The sequence below is a fragment of the Erinaceus europaeus genome, chromosome 5, assembly GCF_950295315.1.
Source record: "Erinaceus europaeus chromosome 5, mEriEur2.1, whole genome shotgun sequence".
Taxonomy (NCBI): Eukaryota; Metazoa; Chordata; class Mammalia; order Eulipotyphla; family Erinaceidae; genus Erinaceus; species Erinaceus europaeus.
Genome location: NC_080166.1, coordinates 35,295,281 through 35,306,715, shown reverse-complemented (window position 1 = coordinate 35,306,715; position 11,435 = coordinate 35,295,281). Strand labels below are relative to the sequence as shown.

The following is an 11,435-nucleotide window of genomic DNA, read 5'->3' as shown; positions in this document are numbered from 1 at the left end:
AGAGTACACTAGGTCCATAAAGTCTGATTATAGTTATCAAAAGTCTAGTCCCATAAGATAAACAATTATCAGCTGAGGTATAGGTTGCTCATAGCTGGCTGTAAAGGGGTCTAAAAGTTTACTGGCTAGCTAGACACACATTTTCAAGTAGCTACAGTGGATAGCTGGAGAACCTCTGCCGAGATGCTTCAGATCAGAAGCAGCAGCAGCCAAAAAGAGCCACCTGCTCCAAGTCCATGTTTTATACATTCCCTTCTGTGTCCCAGCTGAAGACTGATGTCATTTGTATGCTAACAGTCCCAAACTCCTGTTGGCGTTACATTAATTTTTGAAAACTGGAGAAATGCCCAATTGTGAATTTTGAAGAAAATTAAATATATTATTTTAAAAGGAATCAGAAACTTTGGCGCTGTAACTTGAGAATCAAAGTCCTGATTTCTTTTTTTTTTTTTTTAATTTAATTTTTTAATTTTTTTGCCTCCAGGGTTACTACTGGGGCTTGGTGCCTGCACTACAAATCCACTGCTCCTGGTGGCCATTTTTCCCATTTTGTTGCCCTTGTTGTAGTTGTTACTGTTGTCATAGCTGTTGTTATTGGATAGGACAGAGAGAAATGGAGAGAGGTGGGGAAGACAGAGAGGAGGAAAGACAGACTCCTGCAGACCTGCTTCACTGCCTGTGAAGCAACTCCTATGCAGGTGGGCAGCCGGGGGTTCGAATCGGGATCCTTAGCTGGCCCTTGCGCTTTGTGCCACATACACTTCAAAGTTCTGATTTCAATATAAAATTAGTCTCCCTTATTACAAACCTATCAAAGGCTAAATCTTAAGCAAAATTTCATAATGAAGTTTTCAAAAAAAAAAAATTCTGGTGGTTAGATCTTATCTTCTTTATTAAGGATGGATGGGCTTTGAAATAGCTCCTACAAACAAGCTACTGGATTTATTGGAGAGCCTAAAACTTGTCTTTTCTTTTTTGAAGATGTTTCAAAGACAAATTTATATCTATATGAATATGTTCTCATTTTCTGGTATTCTCAATGGTCGTTCACTGACAAAAAAATTAATAATCCCAATGAGAGAAAAGAGAATTGATTTCACAATGGATTCTATCACCTGTTTGTCACAAACATACTTCTTTTGAAGACTCATCATAATAAAAACTGGTGCATGGTTCGTTTTGCTTTAAAAGGCTTCCATCCAAAGGAGTTAAGTGACAACTCCTAAAAGGTGATGTGTTCTAAGAGGCAGGCATCTAACGCTGACCTTTTTTTTAATTGTGATTAATCGTGGGTTGCAAGGATACAGTTCTGCACTGAATTATGACCCTAATTTGAAGACAGCATAAACCATATGGTCCCCTCCATTCAACTCAAGATCAGATCTCCTAGAAAGCACTAAATATTGAATCATATGATTTGTTTCAGTTAAATGTGTGTGTAAGAACAGAGCAGGCTTGAAATTTACATGAATTAAAATGTTTTATTTTTATACCTTAATGCAATTCTAGTTTTTTTACCTTAAATCAAATTTGAAATTTATTTTCCCAACTGTATTAATTCTACAAAGATTCTTCCACGTTACACTATATCATTCCCCATGTTTTGTTTCCAGTGTCCACATAGTTAATGGATATCACAGTACCATTATTTTAATGAGCCTCTTTTAATTACCTCCTTTAAATACAGACCATCTATAAACCTGTCTAGATCAAAAAAGTTAGGATTCCCTGCAGTCACCTGGACAGATTCTGCCAAACTCTTCCCAGTTCAATAAAAAGTGATGTTTTCAAAAAAAAAGAAAAAAAAAAAAAAAGTGATGTTTTCCAGAGTATATATTACAGAACTTGACCCTCTCAACTGAGCCAACCTGGACAAATATCTTTTTTAATATTTTACAAATATTTTTTTTTAAAACAGAGCTTGACCCTCTCAACTGAGCCAACCTGGACAAATATCTTTTTTAAAATTCTTCTTCGGCCTGTTTGTTGTGGGACTGCTTGAGATGCTGTAGTCGCTCAATGGTTTCAGAAATGGTGCGTTCTCCATGTACCTTGTTATCTCTCGTGCGAATGTTAACAGTGCCACTGCTTTTCTCTTTTTCACCAACAACTGAAATAAAGATAAAAACTTTGTTAGACAGAAGGGTTCCTATCCTACTGGATATCTAGAGGCCCAAAGTCACTTGTAGCTCTAATGAATTAGAATATATTGGTTGTAATATTCAATTGGCAGTCAATTAAACTGTTCATAAAAAAAAAAAGGTGCAGTGCTAAAGTGACTATTTTGAGCTTCTAATCTAAACAACTTAATAGAAGCTTAGTGTATAAAGAAGGAGGTGAAGTGGACCATGGGCCCAATATAGAGAAGATTTGTACCAGTTTTTATAAGGATGAGTCTTCAAAAGAAGTATGTTTATGACAAATGGGCCACAGAATCATTATTCTGTGAAATCAATTCTCTATTCTCTCACTGGGATCATTTATTAATTTTTCTATCAATGAACGGCCATTGAGAATAGCAGAAAATGAGAACATATTTATATAAATTCCTCTTTGATATATGTTCAAAAAAAAAAAAAAAAGATAATGTTTTAGGCACTCCAATAAATCCACTTTCAGATAGACCATTAAGGATCATTATTTTCCACACCAGTTTCCTTTCTTACTTGAGCAAACTTAATAGTTTAAGAATCAAATATGGAAAGAACTAAACACCACAATCCCCTTAAGTCCTAGTCTCAAGGTTTCAGTATTTGACTAAGATCCTCAGCACATCTTTTTGGTAAGTTTCCTGTTTTTACCTAGAATGAAGTTATACTGTGCTAACTGTGCATTTCTGATCTTCTTATTTAAAGTGCAGCCTGGATCCAGATCAATGTCCGTCATGAATTTTGCATCATGGAATTGTTGCTGGACCTATTTAGCCAGAAAGAAAAGAATTTTTCAGATTTACAATGGGAATTATATTTTGATCCTGAATGACCTTACTTAACATATAATTTGAATAATTGTGTAAGTATTAAGGAAGAGTGCTAACAGATGAGCTTAGGTATAAAAGTAATAAAAAAATGACTTTTCAGTGATATTTAAAAATCCTTAAAAAAGCAGAATTCAGGCAATTGGAAAAATCCAACTGGTCTTCTCAAATATATAAACAGATGTTTATATATTTATATGTTTATATATCTCAAGTAGCCTGTACAATTGCTAGGATATGAGCTGTTTAGGAGTCTTCATTTCAGTTGCAATGATAGAGATTTAGTTTGGTAGTGAATACAGCATTTCTGGCCCCTCAAAAAGGCAGTAAATTGTAACAGGAATCCACCAACTGCTGGTATTATGGGTACATAATTAAAAAACAAAGTGATCTGAGAGGTTGATAAAGCACTGGATTCTCAAACATGAGGTTGTGAGTCTGATCCTAGGTGACACATATCCCCAGAGTGATGTCTGTTTCTCTTTCTTCTCTTTTGTCTCTCATAAAAAAATAAGAAATGATGGATTCAGGCAGAGGTGCACACAGTAGAGTGCACATGTTATGTGTGAGGACCTAGGTTCAAGTCCCTAGTCACCTGTAGGAGGGGGAGATTTGCAAGTGGTGAAAACAAGGCTGTAGGTGCCTCTTTCCTTTTCCTATTCTCTGTCTCTATCAGAGCAACAAAACAAACAAAAACAACAACAAAAAACAGTCACTAGGAGTGAAACTATCATCATGCAAGTACTAAGTTCATTGGTAACCCTGGTGGTAAAAGAAAAAAAATGTTGATAATACATATTACTATTTTTTAAAAGATGTTATTCATTTATTAATGAGAAAGATAGGAGGAGAGCGAGAAAGAACCAGACATCACTCTGGCACATGTGCTGCCAGGGACCGAACTCAGGACCTCATGCTTGAGAATCCAGTGCTTTATCCATTGCGCCACCTCCCAGACCACTTGACAATACATATTACATACTAAAAGTATCATAACAATTTTATGCTCATAAAGGCTGAAATACACCACTGTATAAAATTACCTTTTATACTATTTCTTTAGTAACAGTGATCTAATCTAATACCATGCTCCAAAAATAACTTTAGTAAATTGTTTTTAAAAAGCAGAATTGTGAAATATTAAATGTAGGAATTTTCTTTCTGAACAATGATTTCCATTTTAATTAAAAGTTTATATGAGGGAGTCTGGCTGTAGCGCAGCGGGTTAAGCGCAGGTGGTGCAAAGCACAAGGACCGGCATAAGGATCCCGGTTCGAACCCCGGCTCCCCACCTGCAGGGGAGTTGCTTCACAGGCGGTGAAGCAGGTCTGCAGGTGTCTATCTTTCTCTCCTCCTCTCTGTCTTCCCCTCCTCTCCATTTCTCTCTGTCCTATCCAACAACGACAACAACAATAATAACTACAACAATAAAACAACAAGGGCAACAAAAGGGAATAAATAAATAAAATAAATAAAAATTTAAAAAAAGTTTATATGAAATGTCACACATGTACAAACTGTTGTATCTTACTGTTGATTATAAACCATTAATCCCCCAATAAAGAAATTAAAAAAAAAGTTTATTAAATGAAGGAAGTAGCCAAAAGTATGAGAGCAGAAATCCAAACCAGCATTTAAGTAAATTAGTAATTTAAACCTTTCAAACTACACTGGATATATTACTCCTTGTCTTTTTCCCTTGCTCAGAAACATTGTTTAACATCACTGTCTTAAGTCTTTGGATGCTAGACAAACAAAACTAGACTAAAATCATTAAATGTATATCAAATCAGGTTAGTTCTTCCATCCACCTGACAGTTACCATTAATATGACAAGATCTGAATGAATTATTCTATTTTATGAAAAGGTTTTTATAGGTTAGTGATCATTAACCAGTGAATCTGTTGGAATATTCTAGAAACTCAAATTGTGTAAGAAAAGCTCTTATGGGGAGTCGGTGGTAGCACAGTGGGTTAAGCGCTTGTGGCACAAAGCGCTAAGGACTGGCGTAAGGATCGCGGTTTGAGTCCCTGGCTCCCCACCTGAAGGGGGGTTGCTTCACAGGTGGTGAAGCAGGTTTGCAGGTGTCTTCCTCTCCTCTCTCTATCTCTCTGTCCTATCCAACGACTATAATAATAATAACAACAATGATACATAGCGCAGGCACAGAGCCCCAGCAATAACCTTGGAGGCAAAAAACAAACAAAAAAACCTCTTATACAGACTCTCTAAAGTCCTAAAGTATGTTAGGTGCCTGGATAAGACAACATGTTAAACTATACCCTATTTTGAAGAGTAAGGCACCAAGTTTCACAGCATTTTAGTATGAAACCTATGTGCACGCGAGTTAGTGGCCCATTAACTAGGGACTCTTTAATACTTACAGTTTTCATTCACTAAGAATCAGTAGTGCCCACTTATCTTACAGTTAACTAACCAAAATTCCAAACCAAAAACTATTTCTATGTAACTTTAAAAGATAAGGCTAGTACAGTCTCCAAGTGACAAATTAGTTAACTAATGAAGACTTCTGTCCTACTGTATAATTTTTCACAATGTAAATAAAAAAATAATGTAATTAAATGAAAACTATAGTGCCAGTAGCATGTCTGAATAAAGTTGCTTTTCATTAAGTTTAAAGTCCATTTATTTCTTAGACAAAAAAAATCTTCCTGTAACTCATACAGATGACCTAGAAGACAGTGTTTAGAAGACACTGTTCCACTGGCGCTTAGATTTTTATCCCTTAGAATTAAGCAGTTTATTGCTTTTAATTTGCAATTCTAAAACAATGCTCTTTTATACTATACAATTTTCAATATCTTGAAATTGCCTAGTATGAGGTTACTGCTATAGTAGATTGTTCTACCTTTAAGGTCTAAATGGACTATTAAATATCTGTTAGGCAGCTTTTTGTTGGCAGGGCAAAACATTGCTTTACTGTGCTGCTAACCTATGAAAAAAGTTCCAAATAACCAAAGAAATGTGCATTGGAAATTTGCCAAAACTACTTACTAAGTCAAAAAACAATTCAACTGTGCGTTTGAATTTACATAGCTTTCTATAGAATCCTGTTTATAAATGCCAAACACTAAATATATATTTAAACAAAACACTACCAGGATCATGGAAAAGCATAAAGAACAATATCTATTTAAGTTTATCATAGACTGAAAATAGTAACATGTCTCTTTATCCCAAACTGCTAGATTTCACAAGAATATATACATAGCTCATTAGATTAAAAACTTCAAATTATAGCTATTAAATTTAAAGAAAAGTCCTACATAGGCTAAGTCACTTACCTTTTGGGCATATTCATCACATGTTGGTCCCACTGGAACAACCATCACCTGGCGAGGAGACAGCCAAAAGGGCCTTACAAAGACAATAAAAATACTCAGTAAGGATTTGAGCACTTTCCCATACAAGGGAAGTGTTTCAATGTTCATAAAAGCTAAAGGGGAGAGATTAAGGTGCAGAAAAATAATCCTATAAGGGGAATCTATAACTAAGATCTGTCTTGGTAAGCTGATGGTAAAACAAACTCTGCACCAGCTGCCAGGGGGTTAACACTTTGTCATAGCACAGAACTACAAATGATTCACTGCTCAAATCTTATCTTACTACTTATTCTTCATAGGAAATAAAAACCATGCTTTCTTTATCAAGATCCACTTTATAGGAATCAAACTGTTTGGGATATGTGGTAACTGGCTTTAGAAAAAGAAAAAGTATTTCCACTAGCCAAAAAAGATTCCACCTGTAATTCTCCCTTTGGAGTAGTGTTTCCCTGGGTCATTCCACTATTTTCAGTTACTTTGCTCATTACATGAGGGAAAGTGTTGGAGGAGGCAGTAAACTCTATCTCAGTGGGTCTTCATGCATTATCATGCACCACCACACAGCCCCCAAAACCTGAGCAAAAACTATGATAGGTCCAACCAAAACCTGGGTATTCTACAACTTTCTCTTACTTTCAACTACCTTTGCAAACTGGGGATCCAAACAAAACTATTTATTCTGCCAGTAAAAAAAGTACTCTAAGTGTTGATCAGTTTTCAGCCTGTACTTCAATTAAAGAAAAATGCTTATCATCTAAAGGATATTAAAATACTTCCTTTGTATGACTGGCAATACTGAATAAAGTAAGCTAAGAGCCTACCCTTATGGACTCAGATAAAAAAACATCAAAGACATCTAAATTCCAAAATGAAATTACATGAAAGTAATCAATGTTTCTTGAATAATAGTATTATACAGCATTGAAACAATTCAAATCCTCAAAGAATATTTACAACAAGCATTCATGACAAAACAATGACAAAAATTACCATTTGCCACCATAGTTTTCAGTGAGGATAGCAATCATTCTTTCCACTGACCCCAAGATGGCTCTGTGGACAATCACTGGCCTTTTCTTATCATCACCATCATGACTAGATAGGAAAAAAACAAAAAACCATTTTGCTTTACATATACATACGTTTAAATACATAATAATGTATTTAATATACATGCAAATATGTATGCATTATACACATAGATGAGCAAAATGTTTTATTAAATATAAACTGTAAATATATAACACATATACTCACCTTACAAAGGTAAGATTAAATCTGATGGGCAACTGAAAATCCAACTGGATTGTGGCACACTGGTGGTACCGACCAATGGCATCCTTAATTTGAATGTCAATCTGAGAAGAAAAGATTGGATCAAGATTCTAGCTGATGCTTTTCTAACTTGTTTTAAAGTAATCTTTTCTGAACCCCAAAGGAAAATCAAATTATTTAAATATACTTTAAATAAGGAGCAGATGTTTTTAGTCAGGTTATCCTGACAAGACTTGATGTAAACTTTGTTTTTATCGGTCATAACAGTTTAATTATATTCTTGGCAGACTTTTTTTTAATATTTATTTATTCCCTTTTGTTGTCCTTGTTGTTTTATTGTTTATAGTTATTATTGATGTCATCGTTGTTGGATAGGACAGAGAGAAATGGAGAGAGGAAGGGAAGACAGAGAGGGGGAGAGAAAGATAGACACCTGCAGACCTGCTTCACCGCCTGTGAAGCGACTCCCCTGCAGGTGGGGAGCCGGGGGCTCGAACCGGGATCCTTACGCCGGTCCTTGTGCTTTGCTCTTGGCAGATTTTTGTACAACAGACAAGGGAAAAGCAAAGTCAGCCACTTCATTATCTTGTCAAGATCAAATGGTTTTACTCTTGTGGCATAGGGCAGGAAAACTTTGTTTACTGAAAATAAAGAAAACAAGAATACAAGAAACAAAAGATAATAACTCTATGGAAATGCCATGTCTGCTCTTCAGTGATGAAGCTGGTTTAGAGTCTCACAGAAAATTTTTGAATACATTTATTGTTGCAGGAAAAAAAAAAAGAGAAACTTTTTTATTGCTGCTCTCATTTTTCAGCTATTTATTTTTTCTTATAAACTCCAACCCTGGTTTCATGTAATCCATTCTGTATCTTATGATTTCTATAGATAAAAGTACAGGACCGACATGTACACACGTACACACACACAACTGGGAATCAACAATGAATTTATTGTTCATGGTAGATAAAAATTAAGCTTGTGGGAGTTGAGTGGTAGTGCAGCAGGTTAAGCACATGTGGCGCAAAGCACAAGGACCGGCATAAGGATCCCGGTTCAAGCCTCTGGTTCCCCACCTACAGTGGAGTTGCTTCACAGGTGGTGAAGCAGGTCTGCAGGTGTCTTTCTCTCCTCCTCTGTCTTCCCCTCCTTTCTCAATTTCTCTCTGTTCTATTTAACAACAATGACATCAATAACAACAACAATAACAACAACAACAATAAAAAAATAACAAGGGCAACAAAAGGGAAAATAAAATGAAGTGTGCATAAATGTTGGGCTAATTGGTCCTGGACTCCAGACTCTGTTGCCTTGACTTTAACAGTACAGTTTGTCATTTACTCTGCACCAGGATAAAATAAATAAAATCTATTTGAAGGTATCTTGACTATAAACATTTGCCAGATTCTAATTTTTTTCTTTTTGTATTAAAATTTAACTATGGAACAAAACAAATGGAGATGATTTCCCCCCCCCCAAAAAAAAAAAAAATTTCATACTAACCTTTGGGCCATAAAAAGCACCATCTCCAGGGTTTAGCTCCCATTTTTCACCAAATTCATTCAGACTGTTCTCAAGTTGCTAAGGAAACAGGAAAATAAAAAAAGGGAAAAAAATCTTAATGCACTCCAATTTGAGGCTCAAAATACTATACTTACAGGAAGAAAGCTTTACAAGTGGTAAAGCAGTACTGCAGGTATGTAACCCCCTTACTAGCCCCATCCCTCTCAAGTTTTCTCTCTCTATAAAAATAAAATACTATAATTACTTCCATGTTTTAAAATTCTATAATTTTACCTACATAAATATACATATAAAATCAATTTTAAAGGTAACTGAAAAAGCATTTGCCTATTTTAAAGCCCAAGGTCATACAGGAAAAAAGAAACAAACAAAAAATATTTTTTTGTTTTTTACAGGAAACATTACTAATTTTCTTTTGCTTTAGGCTTGGTTTTCTTAACACCACAGAACAAATTCAGTCAAGCAGTACTCAAGCATGTTGAGAAAAACTACTTACTTTCTCAGCTTGATTCCATACTTCAATATCTCCAAGAAATTTTTCTGGGCGAGTAGATAGGTTCAATTTAAAGGAAAATCCAAATATGCTATATACTGTCCTGAGAAAATCCAAACAACCCTTGATTTCATCTTCGATCTTTAAATTAGAAAAAGAAAAGGCACAGGGGTCACTTTTCTTGACTTTCCTGGCACTTTTTTCCAAGTCTATTACCCCATACTTCATACCTGCTCAATGGCACAGAATATGTGAGCGTCATCCTGTTGGAATCTTCGCACCCGGGTGAGTCCTGTGAGAGCTCCTGACAGCTCGTTCCTGTGAAGTACCCCAAAGTCGGCTACACGCAGAGGTAGCTCTCGCCAGGATCTTGGCCGATGATCAAACATAAGGCTGAAGAAAAAGGCAAAAATAAAATATGATGTTAATTTCACAAAATTAAAAGGCTTCTCTATATGAAAGGATGATTGAGGCTACTGATTCTAGTTGTCCACATAAGTAACACTTCTCAGATTTTAGGATTCTTACAAAAATGGAAGTACTTGTATTGATGAGAAAGCAAATGTAACTTAATACATGCAATTGCTTCCATTGTTCTAAGAGTCCATATGTTTGATCATCAGCCAAGATCCTGGCCAATGAATAAATGTGAAGGAATAAAAATTTGGGCTCCCTTATGAAAAATTAGATGTCTGTAGGTGTGGGGATTGATTTTTGGACTCTCGATTCTATTTCACTGGTCTGCATATCTACTTGCAGGACATTTTGAATATAATGGCTCTATAATATGATTTGATGTCAGGGAGTATGATGCCTCCATTCTTACTCTTTTCTCTCAGGACTGTTTTGGGTGTTTTCTGTCTCCAGATAAACTAAGAAACACCACTTGTTGGAAAGGTTGTGGTAAGGGGCTTTTCTACATCACTGGTGGAAAAGTAAATTGGTTCAACCCCTACGGAAAAGTCTGGAGATTTATCAAAACACTAAAAATGGACCTACCTTATGACCTAGCAACCCCTCTCTCCTGGGGATATACTCAGGGAAAAGAAAAGCATCTATCTGAAAAGACATATGCAGACCTACCTTCATAGTAGCAGTTTGTAATAGCCCAAACCTGGAAACAACCAACAGGTAAATGGCTAAGAAAGATGTGGTAGATCTACACAATGCTATACTATGCAGCTGTTAAAAGTGATGAGGTGATCTCCTTTGCAATATTTTGAACTTAAAGGTATTATGTTAAGTGAAACAAGCCAGAAAGATAAAGACCAATACTGAATTATCTCACTTATTGCTAGAACTTAAAAAATATTATGTGGAAAACTAGGGAAATGTTAAGCATGTACAAACTATTGTATTTTACTGTCAACTGTAAACCATTAGTCCCCCAATAAAGAAATTAAAATTAAATTATTTAAGTAATTATGTAATTAAATTAAATTAAATTAAAAAAAGAACTTAAAAAGCAAAAGACTCTGGGGAAGGTGGGTTGGGGACAGGATGAAGGGACATTGGGGACCTGGGGTGTCTCCTATACACTTATCAAAGGGAGATGAGAGGTTATGCTCATGACTATACTGTAAGTCATTAACCCCCCAATAATAACAGCAATAAAAAAAAAGCTAGAGGATTTGTTGTGATCCACATTCAGTCTCCTTGCTACATGTTCTGCCTGTACACTTCTATCACTTCCAAGCCATTCTTCAATACATATAGAAACGGGGGTCTAAATGGGCATGGGAAACACTTAAATGTTGCACTGAAGTCCTCTTGATGATATATATAATTAGCTTTTAATAGAAATTCTTTCACAGGACAGAA

At 35.5% G+C, this 11,435-nt stretch overlaps 1 protein-coding gene across 1 annotated transcript in view; it reads right to left on the bottom strand.

Annotated features, from left to right (window-relative positions):
• Positions 1–1,816: 1,816 nt before the first annotated feature.
• Positions 1,817–11,435, bottom strand: part of TARS1 (threonyl-tRNA synthetase 1) — a 32,067-nt gene continuing 22,448 nt past the window's right edge. The window contains exons 12-19 of the mRNA XM_007535783.3: positions 9,845–10,007; positions 9,618–9,755; positions 9,101–9,178; positions 7,580–7,680; positions 7,313–7,417; positions 6,284–6,356; positions 2,802–2,916; positions 1,817–2,110 (exon numbers count right to left, since the gene is read on the bottom strand). Of these exons, the coding sequence (XP_007535845.1) occupies positions 1,962–2,110; positions 2,802–2,916; positions 6,284–6,356; positions 7,313–7,417; positions 7,580–7,680; positions 9,101–9,178; positions 9,618–9,755; positions 9,845–10,007 (922 nt within the window). The 3' untranslated portion in view covers positions 1,817–1,961. The remainder of the gene's footprint in view (positions 2,111–2,801; positions 2,917–6,283; positions 6,357–7,312; positions 7,418–7,579; positions 7,681–9,100; positions 9,179–9,617; positions 9,756–9,844; positions 10,008–11,435) is intronic.